The 20096-nt window shown below is 41.0% G+C and overlaps 1 protein-coding gene across 1 annotated transcript in view; it reads left to right on the top strand.

The window, feature by feature from the left end:
- The first annotated feature begins 783 nt into the window (after positions 1 to 783).
- The window catches only part of INSR (insulin receptor), a 49394-nt gene continuing 30081 nt past the window's right edge, over positions 784 to 20096 (top strand). The window contains exon 1 of the mRNA XM_085313615.1: positions 784 to 1330. Within this exon, the coding sequence (XP_085169741.1) occupies positions 790 to 1330 (541 nt within the window). The 5' untranslated portion in view covers positions 784 to 789. The remainder of the gene's footprint in view (positions 1331 to 20096) is intronic.

Raw genomic sequence — 20096 nt, 5'->3', positions numbered from 1 at the left:
ACTTGTGTTTAGAATAAAAACTTGTTTCCAATCCAGGCTTTTTYCTTTCTGTTCCTGGTGTTGCTGGTGTCTGGATTATTCTGTTTACCTTCAAATTTGTGCTGGATATAATTGTTCACTTTGCCAGTTCTTTCTCCCAGTTACTGGTTCTACTAAGTGAATTGTCTCAATATTTAAGGCAGGGAGGTTTCCAACCTTCAGAATATAGTAACAAAACCCCTCTAATCTGAAAAGAATGCTTAGGGCAATAATTATTAATGCAGTAAATTGTTTCTGTCAGTAAAGTCTGAACAAGAGTATAGGCTGTACTCTTTTTAATGTATATGTTTCCCGGGTTTTTCTTCTCTTCCGGAGTACTACCATTTCCTAACTTCTCTTGCCTGCAACCATTCTAAATTACTCCCTCTAATCCACTGGCATTAATTGCACAATCTGAGATGAGGTAGGTGTGTCACTGGCAACTATCTAAAGAAAACACTGTTGCATAGACGCATCTTACTTTTGTAAATGCCAAGTGACATTTGAAGCCTGGTATTACAGCTCCAGTCATGATAGAAGTAATACCCAGAAACTGAAGATGACAGAAAAAAAAATATGAAATATTCTCAGTCTTATTTTGTAATCATGTATCGGGAAACGTTCCTGACAGCGTGTTTCCTAACACTTGCAGCCTATGTTCTGAATGTTGCTATATATTGTGGTATGATTAGAAAAATGTGTGTATTTAGAAAACKGAAGCAATTACCTTAAAAAATAGTAATTGTTCTTTGCCTTCCAGTTTGCAGAAGCATGGACATTCGCAACAATCTGACACGGCTGAATATGCTTGAGAACTGCACTGTGATTGAGGGCCACTTGCAAATATTGCTGATGTTTAAAACCAAGCCTGAAGATTTCCGTGAGCTCAGCTTTCCTAAACTGACTATGATTACAGACTACTTGCTTCTTTTTCGTGTGTATGGCCTAGAGAGTTTAAAGGGACTTTTTCCTAACCTCACTGTGATTCGAGGAACTCATTTATTTTTTAACTATGCGCTAGTCATTTTTGAGATGGTTCACTTGAAGGAGATTGGCCTCTATAACCTGATGAACATAACTCGAGGTGCTGTGCGGATTGAGAAGAACAACGAACTGTGTTATTTGTCCACGATTGACTGGTCGAGGATTTTGGATTCTGTAGAAGATAATTACATTGTTGCCAACAAGGATGACAAAGAAGAGTGTGGAGATGTGTGTCCAGGAACTGTGAAAGGGAAAAGCAACTGTCCGCCTACTGTAATAAATGGCATCTTCATTGAACGCTGCTGGACCCATGACCGCTGCCAGAGAGGTAGGTCTGCAGAATGATATATCAGAACCTATCAGATCTATTGAAGGGCTAATTTATACTTGTTAACTGCTGCCTTTTAAACACTGATTTCTTCTCCCCCTGAAGCAAACCTCACAATTGATGGTAGGTAGGTGAGGGCAAGAAGGAAGGGGAGGCCCTTTAGAATTAGGCTGTTAATAGCTGTTGTTCCATACAAAAACATTTATATTTGATTTCTCAAGAAAGTTAAGAACTGCCTACAGCTCACAAGTCTAACAGACTGAGTGTAACTGGTATCTTATATAATTGTTAAAGTGGTATTAGTAACTCTGACAAGGCTTTGGCATAAGATTTAAAATCCRGTTTGAGTGAAAGTGTCTAGTGGGCTAAAAGAGAGCAGATTCAGCAGAGAAAGTCTTTATGGGATATAAATGCACTCCAGAAGGGTGCATTTCCCTTTCTAGTGAAATCTTCATGCTGTAAAAAGAAGGTGCAAGACCTTCTTTATGAAGGTCTGAGTCAATCAGTGAGCAAAATTTGCACTGAATAAGAAGCTGGAAGCCAGGACAGACCCAAAGGAAAGGGATGGGGGAAACATGAGAGAAGAACTTGGAGCAGGACTGCCCATAGCAGGAGTCATGGGGAGGATGAAGTAAAGAGCCTTTCAGGCTGGGGTCTTGGTTCAGAGCTGAAGGTGTATTCAGGAAGGTTGGTGCCCTGAACTCCAATTCTTAAACTGTATTTGAGTTGCTTTTAATTTCTTCCAGGCTTGTTTTTTTCAGCCTTGTAACTAAAAATCTGACCTTAAGTTTAGTTTTTATATATATTTACTTTTGATTTTGTGTTAAATCTGACTAATGGGGAGCAACTGAGGTAAAACTGACACATTTAGAGTTGTCTGGCTTTCTGGAGGTAGTGCATCCAAATGAAGTAGTGTGTCCTAAGACGAAATTAGGAAATTTGCGGGCTGGGGAGAATTTCTTGCCAAGCTTTAAAGGGCAACTCTGAGTGCTAAGTGCCAAATTTGGGAAGAAATTCCTAGCAGTATGCATAAACTAATGAAATTAATGTGGTTTCCCCTCTGCTGCTATTTACCTCAAATTGTCTAGTTTTCTTTTAAAGAAAGTGGCTATTTTATATCTTCAGAATAAGAGGGTATGAGCATGAATATGCAAACACATGTGTATACCTTTCTTACAATGAAAAGTATGGTTATAGTGCATTTTAATTTTGAAATTCTTTTGGTGTACAGTTATCGATACTGAAACTTGGTTTCTTATATGTTCATGTTTTGTATTTTCTGCTGTTTAGTAGGGAATGAGATCTAATTGAAACTTTTTCTGTGGCTAGACCCTTCATAGTATCTCATTCCTGCAGATTTTCTCTGGCTGTGCCACAGTGGGATGGAATGTATGATTTCTCTCCTTTATATGACTGCCTATTTCCATGAAACATGTATGGATGTAGTATTTTACCTTTACCTTTGCCCTTTACCAGAAAGGCAGAAMTCTCAGGTCCTGAGCCTCTCATACAAATTCAACTAAATTTATTAGAGGATTATCCATTATCACACTATCGCATTATCACACGCTCATTTAGCCCTAGTTACTTAAGGAAGCCAAGCTAAACATGTCCGTTTGATTGCTTTTGAAATCATTCAGCTTGCATAATACACAAAAGCTTTCATTTGCTTTTCTCTTTCACAAGGTTTAGTGAAGCAGTGCTCTTAAAGACTTTGGCTGTAACTAAAATGTATCTTCAAAAACACACACTTGACAAGTCTTAGTTTTACTAATTGGTCTTTATTGTGAATGGTAAGATTTGTACTTTTATTTGTTGGTAGCTGGTGTTCTCAACAAGATGGAATTTGTGTTGCATTATGCCGTGTGACACCTGCCTGCATGCCTCATGAGTTACTTTAACTGTTTTTGATTAGTATTAAGTGGTGAAACGTTTAATGTACCTGCACACTAATAACTATGGTAGAGATTAAGTGACATTTATTTGGTGAATCTGTTAGTGGAAGAACTAGGTTCTTTGTTCTTGTGCCAGCCATAACGTATTCTTAGTATGTGTAATTGTTTTGTCAAGATTATTATAAGCTTGTGTGAATTGCACTTTGGCTTTCCTTTGCCTGCAGAGCCTCATAGCAACTCCCAGTGCTGAGGGTATTAATGTCATGGCATCTTTCCCTCTGCATTTTTGCAGTTTATCAGGGAATCTTCAGCAGCTGATGCTGTCTCATCGAGTGTATTGTAGGCTCCCAGCTTTCTGGTTTTAAGTATGCTGCACTCTTTTAGTTTAACCCTTTCTCTTYTAACCAATACAGGGATGAGATGTAGTGATTTTATGATACCTTTCTCAGAGCAAGCTTGTTTGTTTGTTTTTTATGAAAGTTGTTGATATTTGTATYGTTAGTTGATTCATAACTCTTAGTGTAGAATCTCCTTTCTGCTGTTTTGCTTCACTAACAAGGAACTTGTTGCTGTCTAAACCCTGAAGGGTGCCTAGATAGCATTGCTGCCTTGAGACTGTAACTGCAAAATGTTACTTTGCTGTTTTGTCTACTGGGAAAAAAGACTGAAAGAATACTTAAATACTGATTGTTTTGATGTTACAGAACATGTGTCAATTCGCAGAGAAAGGTCACAAGGTGCCAGACTTTCCCAGCCTGTTAGGCTGAGTCTCGCTGGAGAAACTTGGGTCAGCAGGAAGCTTGACAGAGCGCGCGAGAACAGCTGAGGGATGGGCGAGCGCCGACAGCCTCCTGCCACTGGGGTGGGAGATGGTAACGCTGGGGACTGCAATGGGGTCCACAACGACCCCTGTCCTTCCCGTGCCTGCTCTCCGCAGTCGCTTCGCGTGTCACCCCTGTTGGGATTCCAAGCTCGTATTGAGCATGCATCTCTGGTATTTCTTTATTTTAATCAGTCTAAATATCCCAGTTAACTCCATAACTAACTTTTGGTTACAGCATATGATTGTCTTTGAGGCACACATCCAAGACTCTGAATCATACTTGCAGCTGTAACTCTGGCCCAGAATTTTTTGTTTAGTGATAAGATGTTCGAGACAACAAAGTAAAGGATTTTTCTTACAGTGCTTAGAGCTAAGGTTGTCTGTGAAATAGGCAGTGAGGAACTGAAATAGTTTGTGGGCAACTGCACACTGGAAAAACCTGCTGTGTCTGTGTTCAAGTGCAAAGATGTGTAGGTGGATATCGCCTAGATTAAGATTGGTCAGGATATATTTCCTCAACTGAAGTTTTATTTTTTCCTAAATTGTAAATTACTTATGTAGGGGTGAAAAGCAAGTCAGTTCAGTTAAAGCCAACTTAAATTGTTAAATTTTGGGTAAGAAGGGAGGGGGGCAATGTGCAGTCTGTTTGGAATTTGGGTCAAGCCTTATGCTGTTTGTGGCAGCTAAGTGCTGTGCCTGTTAGGGAGGTTTCGTACTCTTTCAGCTCATGTTTTTATATATATATATATATATATATATATTTTTAATAATCATTTTCATTACCATAAAAATACAGTTCTTGGTTCAGTGCAACATGCTCATACAGAGAGTGTCTTTGCTGAAGAATTCAGACAACAAAAATGCTGGAAATGCCACGTCCTAGACTTCAGTTTAGATCTGCCAAACATGATTTTCGTATTTTGCATTTTTTTTCCACGTGACTCCTTTTTATGCAATAAAAAATGCTATATGTCTGTCACTCCACTTGAAGGAGAAACAATTCCCTGTAAAATAAGATTTCCTGCCAATTCCCTTTGCAGTTGCTCTTCTCTGTACATACATACTCTGAGGCAGCCTGATGTTTTTGATAGCCTCTTTGTAAAGGCTGTTCTGCCTTGTAGTTGCATATTGAATCATCTGGAGGTGGGGAAAGGTAATAGGAAGGAAAAGTGGAATGGCCAAATAAAACTGTGTAGGGAAACAATCTGTAATATCAGACAGTCCCTTGTGAATAYTGAAAGGCTGCATTCCTGGACTGTAAGGATGGATATCTGGAATATGAGTTTAATTCCTTAGAGAATATGATGAAATCCAAGTTCTCCTATTCATCCAGAATAAAACCTTTGCAGGATTCTGTTCTTGATCTTGGGACTTCAGCCAGCCAGAAGTTTGATTTATTTAACACTGTTGGTTGTTTCAATCTTGTAGATACGGTCTTTCTTTGAACTGTGTCTTGCTTTGTGCAATATAAACAAAGGATATGTGTCTCTCAATTAGTACATCTAGAATATATTGCAAAGTTACAACCCCATTAAAAGAAAGCAGAAGTGTCCGAAGCCTTTTGGGCCAACTGGAGAACTAGCTGGTAAAATAGTGTAGGTAGAGGGAATGGCAGTCTGGTGTAGCTGGCATACAGAGGAGATGCTAGAGGAAAGTATGGTATAAAAGTAATGATGTTTTTGCAGATTTTTTACGGTTATATAGCAAGGAGGACTGGAGAATAGAGCTTGTCTCAATTTTCTTGTGACCCATCTAGGGAAAATAAAGGGGCAAGTAGGGGACAGGTAAGGGCCTGAAGAGTTGCTTCGGTAGCTTTCTTGTGTTTCCTAATATAAGCGACACAGCAAAGCACTTGCAGAAACATTGCTCAGCCCAAGTGCTTTTAAACTGCTGTGAAATAGAACTGAGTGGTTTTAAAGTGGTGCAAGAAGAAATCCTGTGACTATGAACATCTTTGAGGCAGGTTTGAATAACAAAGTTTGGAGGTGTGTGTGGGAAATATTTTGTGATGTTTACTTAGACAGAAATATTACTTAGCAACAGCTTCCTGTAATTTTTATGTGCTGGGAATTTCTGTAACCATAGGTTTAATTTTATTACCTTTGTATGGGAAAGGGGTCTCGAAGCACCAAACAGACTTAGYCAACCTCAAGGGCAAGATATTTTTAAAGCTTTGAACACAAAGAAATTTTTCCAGTTGCTACCGCATAAACTGGAAGTGCTCTTTTTATTTAGAGATCTGATAAGAACTACTTTTTTTTTTCTTTCTTTCTTTTTCTTTTTTTTTTCCCAGCTCTAACAAATGCCAGATGGAAGTTGACACCCGATAATCTCACTGGGGCGTCTGTTCTGAACCTTGCCAAGTGACAGCTTTATTGAGTGTGTGTAGCGCTTGTGGTTGGGGCTATTGTGATGCTTGCAAATGGCTAGACATCCTAAACTAATTCACTTTAGCTTATTAAGAGTAGTTAAGAGATTTATGGTGCTTGGCAGTATGATACAGCCCAGAATTAGGAGAGAAGAGGTGGAAAAAAAATCAGCCTACACAATTTGCTATTTAAGAATATACTACTTATGTAAAAAACAATAAAGAAAACTTTGGGCTATGAAGAAGCATATACTTCTGCTTTTCTATTAACAGTCCACTGACCTGGGAGCATACAAAGCTGTAGGATTTCGGTACTTGCAGTTTTCACTTGGTAACAACTTTTTGTGCATGCGCGCAGCTCCCATATTCTCACCACATTTTTGTTCCTTCACAGGGCTTCTTCACAGATGCACCATCACTTAACGTTTGCAAGCTCTTCTTCTCCCCCCATCCTCGACCAGCACTCTGATCTGCTCCATCTTTACAGTGCTTTGAAGAAGAGCAAATTCTGGTTCAACCAACAGTTAATAAGTAGTAAATATAGGAGAGTTCTTCCCAAAGTTAAGATAACTGAATTTCTGTATAGAGATCTTGTCAAGACATACAATGTGTTTGAGTAGATGAAAAGGAGAATGAGAGATTTTGCTGCTTCTACAGTTAAAATTGGAAAAGCTTCTTTTTATCTTCTTCTAGAAGCAGGTATCTTCTTCTAGAAGCAGGTACTCACAGAATGTTTAAAAAAAAAATCCTGAGAGATGGGGTTAACTAGTGTTAGCAACACATGAAGGAGAGTTCTGGAAATGGAGATGGTTCATCTGGTGAGATTGTTTCATTCAGAGCAAATCTTGCTGAATGTTGGGGTGCCTTGGTGCAGTAAGTTGAGATAAGCAACTAGACAACTTATATATCCTTTATGTTTTCCCCTCCCTCTACAGTTTTGATCCCCCAGCTCATGAYAGTTTATGCAAATGGGGCAAAATAAATTTAAAGTATGCGTGTTGGTATAGCTTCTTTCATTTTATGATGAAGGACTGGATAGGCTTCTTTGAGAAGGCCTCGAAAAGTCTGTGAATTGTTTGGGTCCATACAAAGAAATACATGCAGTGTGTGTAATGAGACCAAGTGAAATGTGTGACTTGGCAAAGCACTTTGTAACATCTTTCTCTCTCAGGAATTGCATTTGATAGGAGCTGTCTCTGTCTGCAAGTTCTGTGGTTAAAAAAAAAAAAAAAAAGATAAAGAAAATAAAAAATAAAACAGCAACAAAAGGAGGTGTGACCAGTACACAGATTGTTTCCAGCTGAAAGGTTGAGGATTTCAGGACCTTATGATTAATTACAGAGCTAGTGAATAACTGTCTGTGTCCTGGAGGAAGCAACACTAACCCTCCTCTCAGTTTGTAACAATAGCTGGTTAAAAGTTCAGTGATCCTGCTTCCCAATTGTATCCTATAATTGTGTGGAAGTTCCTATTCGAGGGATGTGAATGAACTTGCTGGGATGTTTATGCTTCTTAATTAGGGCCCTGGGCTGGCTGAGAAGCAGCGCGGGTAGCGGGAAGGTGTGGGGTGCGGGCCGGGGCCGCTTGGCAGGCAGCTGAGCTGCTTGGGACGTGCCTGTAGTTACTTCAGTCGCTGCTTTGATCCCGAGCTTGCGGTTGGCGTTGCGTAAGTGCGCAGACTAGTGTCGTATGGCTTGCATATTGAAACGCTGTGGAGTACTACCATGCGTGTTCATAATCCTCATCTAGATTGCAGATGAGGTAGTGATGGGGGGAGGCGCTGCGCTGGCTACACTGACACTATTGGAGAGTCATCGGTGTTACTTTTATTTTGGCTTATGACATTTCACACAAACAGAGAATTAACTTTGGCTCTCTGCAGTACTTAAATCTTGGCTGAGTTAGTGTAATGTTTTCRTTTAAATCTGGCTTCCCTTTGAAATCTCCATTTAAATGAACTGGAAAGCTAGGGCAGTGTGTTCAGCACCTGTTTGTGTCCAGAAAGCTTTCTAACTTGGAATTTCCTTTTCCCTTCTTCAAAATATGATCAGAATTGCTGTAGAATAGAAGGCCTCGCACTGGGCAAGATTTTGCTCCACATGAGCAAGTAGTTTCTAGCTCAGTATCAGAAATGTGAATTCCTTAAGTTAGGAACGTGCTTTTGTGCTTACCTGGCCAGAGGTTGTGTCTTGGGTATCTTGAGAAGCTTTCAGAGTTTCTGAGGAAGAGGATATTTTGAAGGAACTTCTACAAAAGACTTGGAAAGAAAGCCTGATTAGAAGAATGGTATTCAGCACAATTTCCTTCTTGTAGAAGAACTTAGGGTGTACCTAGTTTCTCTGGTATCACTTCAGAGCTCTTAGGAAAAAATACGATTTTAATCTTGTGCATCAGGTTAGAGAGGCTCCTTTTTCAAGGATGTCAAGAAATACTGCTCSACTGTAATTTAAAATCCAGCGATTTAAACATCTGCCAGTGTCAGCGACCACCCTGTAGTCACCAGAGCTTACAACTGTTGTTCATATGCAAACATAATGAGTGACAGGTACTTAGCAAGATTAGTCTGTATGTGATGAAGCTTGTAAGGTTTGTAGGATCTCKTGTTGGGGGAAGGGGAATTTTATTAATCTGTCTATAGACCTACCCAAATATTTTGTTTTCTCTGTAATTTGTAAGGCTCGGGAGAGGTGCACCTCTTGCTACTGGTCGCTTTGGACCTGTTTCGCTGTTTCTGCTGGTATGTGACCACGCTGGAATTTCAGGGCCCTGACATGATGAGCTGYCCCTTGGCTCAAGTTACAGCAAAAAACTGATGATTTTTTAAGTCAATGCAGAAAGTTAAGGCAACTTAGAKAGCAAGCTTGCCAGAGACCAGAGAAAATATCTGCAGACTGAGAAGTTGTAGGGCATTAGGTTGCTGGCTTTCTGATTCTTGCTGCTCCTTGCAGTCACTTTAGTCTGACCCCAAAGCAACATTTTTCCTAGGCWGGAGTCATTCTCTTGTAGTGTTTTTTTGAAAAGTGAGTTGTCTGGGGCAGGGAAGGGAGGAGGAGGATCTCAATTTGTTAGTTAAAATAAAGTCTGTTGGACTGTAGGATTTAAGCAAAGAAGGAGTTACAGGGCAGAGTTTAGGGTTTATAAGTCTTCAGGTCTGAAATGAAAGCTTTATGTTGTGTAGCTGCCATTTCAAACTCTTTATGTGTACCTGTGTGTGTATGTATATGCATATTTTCCGTGGTTTTGTAGCTGTGAAGATTTAATTATATTAATAACGTACAGCATTATTGCAGTTGAAGGCTTTAATACATAAGTTTCAATGCTGCGTGGGTAGAACTTTGTAGTGAAGGAGCAGCACATATGGTGAAGGAGAAGTTGGGCTGATAGAGAGTCTGTCTGGGACCGTTTGAGCGAGGAAGGAACAGATGGGCCTCTCCTGCTGGGAAGCGAGCGAGCTCAGTGCTGAAATGTGACATTCCTGGGTAGCAAAATTACAAGGTAGTTTGCATGACATGCAGTGGGATTGCCCATATGCTGGTTGTTTTTTTATTTTTTTTTGTTGTTTTTTTTCCCCCCTTTCAATTGATGTGGAGTGAAGAAGGCAGAGTTTGATACTGTGTGCTTGGGGAAGGATTATTTAGTGTCTGTGGGAGAGCTGCTGAACTTGGCAGCTCCACTTTTGATAATGCGAGTAAGATGCCGTTAGCTTTTGAGTTGTTTGTTTGGGAATATCTGGAAATAGTAACTGCTTCTCACTAAGGAAGCTGCAGCAGAAAATGAAGTGTCAGTTATTGTGCAGAATTAAGAGTCTAGAAATCTCTCTCAGACAGAGACTTCAAACATCACTCTCAAAAACATTTTATGATACTGGCAACGTTTTATGATTGAGAATGATTGCACTAGTAGACTTGAACTCTATTGCACTCTTAAAGATACAATTCCTAGCTTTCCTGGGAATAAGGTGTTTGCAAGTCAGCAGACATCACAGGATAATAAGGGCATCAGAGATGGAGTATCTAAGCATTTTTCTGTTACCAGTTGAAGTTTCATTAGTCATCCGTGTTGCCTTACTACAATGCAAGGATTTTAATACTTCATGAGCAAGAGAAATACTCTTAAAAATTTGAGTCTCAGACRAGTGTTTCTTGTCTTTTCTGCAAAAACATGTTCATGTTACATTCTATGGGTAATGAAAAAATAATAGCGATGATTTAATAAAACAAATAGGACCTGTTTTTTTTTTCTGATCTTCAGTCTTTTCTGAATGTCATCTTTCTGATATAAGGCTGATTGCACTGGATGTGTTTACACAGCTTCAGTTCAGGATGAATGAGTCCAAGAGTTCCCTTGTAAGTACCCCTCAGAAACTCCCAAAAGCCAGAGAGGAAATGGAGCTCCTCGGTGTGATGTCTGACTGTCTGAAAGTCTCGCCCAGTGGAGCCTTAGAGTGGCTTAAAGGAATAAGGCTTTTTGTTTTAAAACTGTATTTGAAACGAAGCCTTTAAAGCTCAGTAAACTGTTTCTCTGTTCCTTCAATTCGGAGGATTATAGGCTTGGGGAATCTATGCACAGTTTTATATTTCTGGCAAATTGAAAGCATAACATGCAGTAGGAGTCTTACTAGAAGACTTAATGAAAAAACAGTTTTGTGGAAACTAGAATTTTATCCGAAACAACTTTTCACCTTGTTGGCAGAGTTCRACAGTTGTTACATTAGCAAAAACCCAAGAGAGGGGAAATGCATCAGCATCATGTATGGATTATCTTTCCTTTAGCCTTCTCTTCCACGTTATAACAACCTTATCTCCAAGGCTGTTTAAATAACTCCTACAGTGTTTGGCTGCTCTTTCAGTGCTTAAATAYCAAATTTCTATAGCTTGATACAAAATTAGGAAAAACTAGATATCTTCCTCAAGCATCAATATTTAGTGTAGGCAATATTAAATGTTGGTCTTTGAGCTTGTGTAGTGCATGGGTTTGGTAGGTGTTGAAAGCAGAGCATCCTCTACTCCTATTACCAACCGAGCCATGTAAATACGAGGAGTTACTGCCTGATGGTTCTTGTTGATCAGCACTGGGAAAGTGTTCTGTTTTTCCACATGCTCTAATCTGTGATAACGGAAAGAGCTTGTTTTTGAATAAGCCTTGGTCTCCCAGTGGTCGGGTCTGCCAGTGACTATCCATTACAGTAGTGCACGCATCCACTCGACGGATAGTTTGGAATGGCAGAGCTTCAAGCGTGAGCCTTGCTTTGATACTTAAGGAGGCCGAACAGGACTCGGTGATAAACTGTTAAGTGTTTCATTTTGTACTAAGTCATTATTTTGCAGAGGATCGAGTGCTGTGTGTGAACTTTGATACCGCAGTCCTATTCTCAGCACTATCACTGGCCTTTGGGGCAATTCTGTGGAAGTCGCTTCCCCTCTGTGTGCCTCAGCGTTTGTCTTGCAAAATGGAGATGATGATCCTGACCTGCGGAAGAGCTYGATTTTAATAAAGCTCGGACAGCTAATGCAGGAAGTGCCTTGAGGCAAAGTTTAACTGGAGATCTTTAAGAACAGTTAGGACAAACAACTGTCAGAAATGTCGTAGGCGAAGTATTTGTTCGGGCTGTGAACAGGTGGATGGACTGGATGATATCTCAAGGACTTCATCTCTGTTCCAGTTAAAGATGGCTTCTGATAATGGCAGCTCTGTGCTGAGATTTGAAACCTCCTTAACATGCTTTAGAAAAAGTCTTTGTCCCTGGAGAAACTGATAGGGCTTTGGGGAGGGGGCGGGGGGTGTATAGTATAGTCCCTTTTCCTTGCTAGATGAGCTCGTTTGGTGTGTGTTTGTGGTGTGAGGGAGGGTTTTTTTGGTGTTTCGGGTTTTTTTTTTTTTTTTTTTTTTTTTTTTTTTTTTTTTTTTTGGGGAGGGGACTCTATCTAATGCAAGGTTATTTCCGTACAATTTTTTTCCCATGGTGATTACTCTAGGGATTGGCAGGTGGCAGGGCTTGTGCCGCTGTGTTAGTTAGACGAACTCTGAATAGTCTTAATTGCTCTGCAGTGGACARCGCTGATGGCGGGTGGTGATTAGACCGTATCTTGACTGCTGTGCTGATAAGCATCCATGAAGCTGAGGCTTTTTAGCAATCGTGGCACACGCCTGCGGAGTTTGGGTTGTGCAAGCGGATSCTGTTTCTCTGTACAGTTGAGTATAGTTTAGCTGGCTGATAATAAGGCTTTTGCTACTACTGAACTTCCTCATTATTGAGCAAAGTGACTTTAGTGATGATGATGTTTTATTTTAAGAGCTTATGTCCTAAGTATGAAATAAGTAGAATTTTCMAGAGTCAACAATTGACAGGCAGAGCTGTTAGCTACTGTGGAAGAAAGACAGAGAAGCAGAGGCCTCCTCCGAGGCTAATGGAACTTCAGAAGATTTAGTTCCCTCATTGCTGGCCTCCCTGGGTTTGCATGYGCTATGGCACGACTAGTTTGGGATTAAATTCTCCTCAGATTACAACTTTCTCTTGCATAATCTCCAAGGAGAAATACATTAGTAGTCTTTGAGAATGCTTGTGCAATACTGTTAATGTTTTTTTTTGTGCTAATCTGTAGCCATTTGTTTTTCCGTAGTTGTACTAGTGTGRCTTTTTGATGTTTTTATTGTCTTCTTTGGGACTTTGATTAGGGAAGCAGTGATGCAAAAAAATCGCACATTCAGTAGCTTAAAACCTTGCAGCTTTGGGCAARGAAAGAAGGGTATATAGATTGGGCATGAGTTGATGTGACCAAAAGGGCTAGTGTCGATGAAAGAATATATAGATGAATATCATGTATATGTTTGATACAAATAGGACTAGTAATAAGATACCACGTGCATTTCTCCTTTTCACAGGTATGATTTTGAAAAATTGTTGTAGGTTTGGGGAAAGCTGAGAGCTGTTAAATTTACAGCATTTAGTTCTGGATGTACGTAAATGGAGAATCTGGTAACAAGGTCTTCAGTTGGAAAGTTGAAATAGAGGAAAAACAGGCTAGAAATAAAGCATATTTTGTAATGATGAAACTGCTAAAACAAAAAGTTATGGTCAGCTTTCCATCACTGAAGTATTTTAAATCAGGACCAGATGATTTCCTAAAACTGATCAGCCAGGCAGGAATTAATTCCTGTTGGATCTGTAATAAGTGGCATTGGACAAGAACTCAGAACGAGCAATCAGAGCGATCCTTTTCGCATTATAAATGTGAATGCTGTGCTCTGGGAAGGAGTGCAGGTATCTGTTTAGATTTGGCAGGTCTCCGCATGCTCGTTAAGAAACGGTAATTGAGAGCAGTCTGCTGCACAACTGTGTATTAGCCCTTTGGCGAATCCTTTCAGGCTTTAGCCACTCGCCCGGGGAATAGCTGCTCTGTTCTGATTYCTGGGAAGCTGCCTGCTGCCAGCCTTGGATTATGCTGGGGAGCGGGCAGCTGACCAGCGGCGCTTCTTCCCAGGGCGCTGACGGCGTGGGGAGCCTGCCCGAGACTCGGAGGCTCTATCCCTCTGCTTCGGTCCCCAGCCGTCAGCCTCTCTTGGCACAGAGCGAAACCCTTTACCCTTGGAGTGGCTGCAGTGGGACAGAGACCGACATTGTAATCGGCTTTCCGCTGCAGCCGTTCCGTGTCTAGCATGTATTTGGGCAGCATGCTAAATGACCGTACACTAAAACAGTTTATGCATCTGGGTAACCTAAAAAAAAAAAAAAAAAATCTGGGATGCAGAGCTAGCTAGCTGTCACGGGCATATTCACCCTCCAAATATTTCTCTGTGCAGCTGACTCTCAGATAATACTTGGCCCTTTTCTCTCTCCTCTTCTAGCCCTCTAGCTTTCTGGGCAGTGAGGTGGGGAAGGAGGCAGGCGGGCATAGGTCATGTTCCTTCTTCTCTGACTTCTCTTCAGTGCCTTTATCCACTAATGCAAATTCAGCCCCAGTACCTGTTTGATTCATATGTATCCAGATTAAAATCTTAACCTCTGCCTGACATTTCAGTGTAGATCATTAGTTATCAGTTTAATCTCCTTGTGGTTAATCTTATACTTCTGCCTTTTTTATTACCTTCCTCAGTTATGGACAGCTCCGTTTTCCTATATGCTGTACGCTTATTTCCCTTTCAGTATAGATTTGTTCTCATTTTTTGTATCCAGGTTATATTTCACAAACCTTTTCACATAGCTTATCTAAAATGCAATCTTTTCTCTCCAGACATAGTTGAATGTGTCAACTTAGCTTTCATTCTTTCATGCCTTGTTTACTATAACATCCTCCTCTGTGGCCTTGGGAAAAGCAATCTTACTCCTCTCTTATCTGTCCAGAAAGCAAAGGTTATGCTTTTAGCCTTATGCCTTGATCGTATCGCTCCTTATTTTCAGGACAAGGTTTGTAGGTAGAAGTAATAGCCTGTGTTAGACCAACTGGTATAACTGGAGAAGTTGGACAGGATTGTGTTCTTAGACCACGTACATTGAAGCGCTAATGCATAGCTGTATTTGTTTCTGTTTCTCAGTATGTCAGATAGGAACTTCTTAGCTCTCTTACACAGCTTGTCCTGGTTCACTGAGTCTCGCTGTCTTATTCTGGTCAATCYATGATGCCAGTTACAAAGAAATAAACTGGCCTGTTGGGAAACTTGCCCTCGGTCTTGGGCTGACAGTCACAGGGCTTTCAAGGGAGGTGGTTCACATCCTGCTGGATAGAGACTTTACTCCTGATTACACTTATGTTTAGGGCATCCCTGGCTGCATGAATCACTTTACTCTGACTCTTTTGGATTTCCTGGGAGCTCAGTAAGAGTGAATAGTTCTCACAGGGGAGTGGGTTAAAGTGAACTGAGAAATGTTTGCAAGATGCTGTGCATCTGAAATAGTAATATATGGTTAAATATTAACATGAAGCTCTCATGAGGCTCCTAGATGGTGAGTAAACCATTGAATGATAAAAGCAAAAAAGCAAATCCTAAAACTATAATAAGAATCGAAATTTGAAAAAAAAAAAAAGTAAATAATTTTTAGCTGTGAGCAAAATATACGAAAAACTTTACAGGAAAAATCCCCATATTCCTTTTAAAGATTTTGCACTTGGTCTAAATTACAAACCTGTGTTACAAGGTAGATCAAGTACAGTATGAAGTTGCTGATCTTCAGACTACCTTGAGATTAACTGCTCTGTATGAATCTCCATCTTCCCCAACAGTTAGGTAGATGGAACATTTCTACCCCTTTTTATAGGGAAGGAAACAGTTCACTTAGCAGTTGTGTTGGAAATTACTACCAGCAGGGCTGAAGTTTGGAAGCTTCTAGCCTCCCAGTTCTTGGGTACTTAAGGGATAGGAATGGATGCAGTGGTTTCTTAATACTCTCAAATTATAAGCTATCAAAAGGTCTGAAAATAGCAAAGCCTGGAGTTTGCACTGGTTTGCACAGAGCATTATATTTAGTGATAAGTGGCTGGGAGCTCCAGTTGTACTTCAGGATGTAGTGCCAATTTTGGGGCTTGAATATTAAAGAAGAAAAACCCCGAGGTTGGTAGTTATTTCCAATTCCTTATGCTGCACTAAGCTCCCATGTAATTTTGAACACAAAGTACAAGAGCAGGCTTGATCTGCTTGCCAGGGAATGGCACAATAGCAGTGTTGTAGATGCTAGGTAAAGTATTTACAACTTCTCGTTGCTATCCTTGTATGCACTTTGTGACACTTGTTCCGCCTTTAACAGGGCTGCTGTGTTTTCAAATCAAACTCCGTGTTTTGATATTTTTGAGCTTGACTGCCAAGAGTTCAGTCAGAATTCTGCGAGTTGTTTTTGCCTGTTTGGGGAATTGGCCCAGCTGAATTGTACTAGACAAATGCAAATAAATGGAGTCTGGAGGGTTTTTCCCCAGCTTTTCCCCCTAGCTCTCATCAGAGAAAGATGCTTTAGTCTATAAAGTTAGTGTGTAGGGGATTTGCTGCCATGATCTAAACATGTGAGTTGCTTAAAATGCATGAAGGGAAAGCGTTTCTTTGATCAGTAGCGTATTTGCCTAAAAAAAGTTTCAGGCATTCCCAACTGGGAGACATCTGCTTCTGCTCCTCTTCCTTGGTGTAAGTAGTTTGGGTGACAGAGGACAGCAGGAGTAACAATCTTCCAAGGAGGGAAATGGAAAGAAAAGTCTAGAGGATCTGTGAAATGACTGAGCCTTTCCTGAAGGTTCAGTGGGAAGAAGTGAGGGAATATCATTGCTGAGGTCTATTGCCCAAGAAGGTCCATCCATGATTTTTTTTTTTTTTCGTTTGTGTGTTTTTTTTTTTTTTTTTAAGGGTGGGGGGAAGGAAGGGAAGGAAAAAAGAAAAAAGGTAGTTGGGCCGTCTCGGTGGCTGGAGTCAATAAATCTGCAGTTACAAAGGGCTTTTGACACCTAGGCGGAGAGACTGAGTTGTATCCTTGGTGTAATAGCTGGAGAAGATCATTTGTAAAGGCTGTAATTCCTTAATAAGGAGTGCGTGACCAACAGCTTCACCATATTAAGATTACTTGCCAGTATATGATACACCTGAACTCCCCACAGGGACTGGGCAGGGCAATTTGGAAATGGCTTAGTGATGGAAAACATGCAGGGTTTTGTTTGGTATCTCTTGTTTATACCAAATGAAGCAGTGGATTTCCTTAAAGACATACAAGAATACAAAGCCGTGCAGTTATTAACACAAATTAATGTCATGCAGCTAAACTTGTACATGTTGCATTGATCTTTTGACCCTCGGTATTCATTTCGCTTTTCTCTGAAAATCAGAAGCACCAGCAGCATTCCTCCCGCCAGGACGTCCCCGGAGCTCTGGCTGTAGAGAAGAGCAGTCTGTGTGCTCTSTCAGGGCATCCTGGAGAGCAGCTCTCCTTATTTTTACCTTTGTTATTTGCTTTACTTCACAAGCAAAACACCAAGCACGTGGTGTCACATAAAGTGTGTGTGTGTATACATAATACATACATTTGAGTTCCTCTTGGTAAGTTTTCCGTATTTCTTGGCATAATTTGTGTATGAGTCAATGTCTGTATTTCCAGGGAAAAACAGACCAGTAGTTATAGGGAGAAAAATAACGGATTGCTCCACAGTCTGAAGAGCAGAAGGTTAGCATGCAAGAGCCTGCAAGTACTCAGAAGTACTTTAAACCTTTTTTAAAGCAATCTCCCTTCATCCTTTATTTTCCTATATCAAAAATGCAGCTCAAACTTTTTTTTTCTTCCCCCCATCTCCATTCAGCAACTTATTTCAGAGACTTCCATATCGTGCATTATCACAGCTGGACAAGGGGGTGCAGAACCCCAAGCCCCTTATCTTTTCTAACCTGAGGCTTGATGAGATTCAGGATGTCCTGTAGCATTTGCTGATCCTACTGGATCCACACGTCACCAGCACCTCTGCTGCTCTGAACTGTGGCGGCTGTTCTGCGCTGGGAGGGAGCATTGCGGAAAATAGCAGAATCCGTGAGGTCCGTAAGTGGCCCTGGTCCCGTTTTGCAGTGGTTGAGACGTTTAGCATAGCTCCAGACAGGCACGTAACCCGTGAAGGGGCTTGGAGGCGAAACAAGTTTTTTTTTCTTATCCTTACTGATATGCAAGATAAGAATTGTAATATTGTCCTGAGAAATGTCAATGGGAAGAGTTTCCTTTTATGTTTTAGTAACAGTTTGTTGTTTTTGGAAGTCACTGTCTATGGGAAGGGAGGCACCTGCAGTTAATTTTATCTGTTCCTGTGTAAATACGGACCTCCTGACATTCCCAACTTGCAGTTCAGTGGAGTCGTGGCGTTATGTACTATACTCTGTCTTATTTTATAAATAACACTTTAATTTTAGTGCTGATAGTAAAACCTTGAAGTTATTTGGCACTTGCTCTTTCCCAAGTTGGTGCTGAGGAAAAAGCGTTCAAGTTTGATACATTTGGGGGTTTGTTCCTTGGTCATCTSTGGTGTTGGGCAACAGGAAAGAATAAATGCTGCTAAAGCAGTTGAGCACTGAATAACTGACGTGAAGTTTACTCAAATGTCCTTCGATGTTTCCTGAATTTCACTTGATGACTGCAGCCCAGTGTCAGGCAGCTGTCTGTGCTAGCTGGCCGTTCTCCGTAGAAGCATGTTAACCTTATGTTTTATGTTCTGTTCAAGGCTATTCTTATTTCTGTACTTATTCAGTAGATTCTGAGGTGTTTAGGAGACCTAGTCAYCATATTCTGGTTTTAGTCCACTCTTCAGTCTGCTGGACCCTCATGGTCCTGTTCTTCCCCAGCATATTACTAGTACAGTTTTTGYTAACACATCCCTGGGAGCTGTTTGTCCTGTGCAGCCTAAGAATTGTCATTGGTGGAGTTCAGATTTCTGCTTTTCTGGTCCTGGGGACATGGAGAAGTAACTGAAGGATACAAGCTGCAGGGCAGCTACTTAAATAGTTTCTTTCAACCTTAAGATATATTTATGCACTTTAGGTATACATGTGTATAATATGATTTAATTCATAATTTTGTGGGGATGCAAGAACCATGTGGRTTTTGATGAAAGCTACACTGTTTAGCATTTCTAGAAGTTTAGGAAACAGTTTGCAGTGCTAAAATAAGATCACATGGTTGCAACACAAACACACAGGAGTTACTGCCTTGGGCAGTTAGTCCATAGTTTTCCTTTCTTTTTGGTTTAGAACTACAAGAACACTTTTCTACTCAGCTCACTATTGCTAATATACAGTTAGGAAATTAAGTTGCAGTTCCTGCTGCAGTGGCGACTCAGCTATGATTTATAGCGTGTGTGTGTGAGAGAGAACATTCTTGAACAACTACATGTGACAGAAATTACTGCCATGTACAGTAAGAGAAGAAACTCAGGGAAATGATGAGCTCTACGATACTGTTTCTGTGGGACACTGGCTTTGAATTATACGCGTGTGTGTGTCATATAACATTACACTAACCTAAGCTCTGGCATYGAATTGTACATATTGCAGCCAAAATAAGCCATTTTAAGCCGTGTCAGTGCTGGAGTCATCCTTATTTCCTCCTACGTTTTTCTTCCAGTTATAAATACGCCTTGTGAGTTAAAGCTCAGCACGAGAAAACCTTGCARTAACTTCGTTACATTGCATTAGCCTTGCGAGTGTTACAGCAGCTTCTCTAGAGAATGATGTAAACTAGCATGTGGGCGGCAGGAGCGCAGGGCTGGGTTGCGGTGCCCCGCTCGGCGCAGCTGGCAAGGGGTTAAGCAGTGTTTGCTTTGTGCAGATAGCCGAGTGGTTGGATGCCTCCCTGCACAGGCAGCAAATGCATTGGCTAAGCTTGAGGGCGGTGCTCCTGTCGCAGTTGTTTCCTGTCCTGGATTTCAGGGGAACTGGAGTCTTTAATTTCTCCTGATTGCCTTGTTTATAGTCAACTCCCCCCCCCTTTATTTTATTTTTTTCAATCGTTCAAGAAAACAGACCTGGCAGCGCAGTGAAGGTTCCCACTCGCCACCCTCCTGCGCAGCAGCCGGAGAGGAGCCGCTTGGCCGGGCTGCGGCCRGTGGCCCTGGCTGGACGAGAGAGGCCTGAGGGACTTGTGCGCTGGCYCTGCTGAGCCAGAGTCACACAGAGCGAGGCTTGTGATTGCAAGGCAGAAAAATCATGTTGGTTCATGGTCTGAGCGGTCCCAAAACC

The sequence above is a fragment of the Rhea americana genome, unplaced genomic scaffold (genome assembly GCF_003343005.1).
Source record: "Rhea americana isolate MKP2758 unplaced genomic scaffold, rheAme1 scaffold_390, whole genome shotgun sequence".
NCBI classification, from domain to species: Eukaryota; Metazoa; Chordata; class Aves; order Rheiformes; family Rheidae; genus Rhea; species Rhea americana.
The sequence above is the reverse complement of the archived record's forward strand: the minus strand, read 5'-3'. Positions and strand labels throughout refer to the sequence as shown.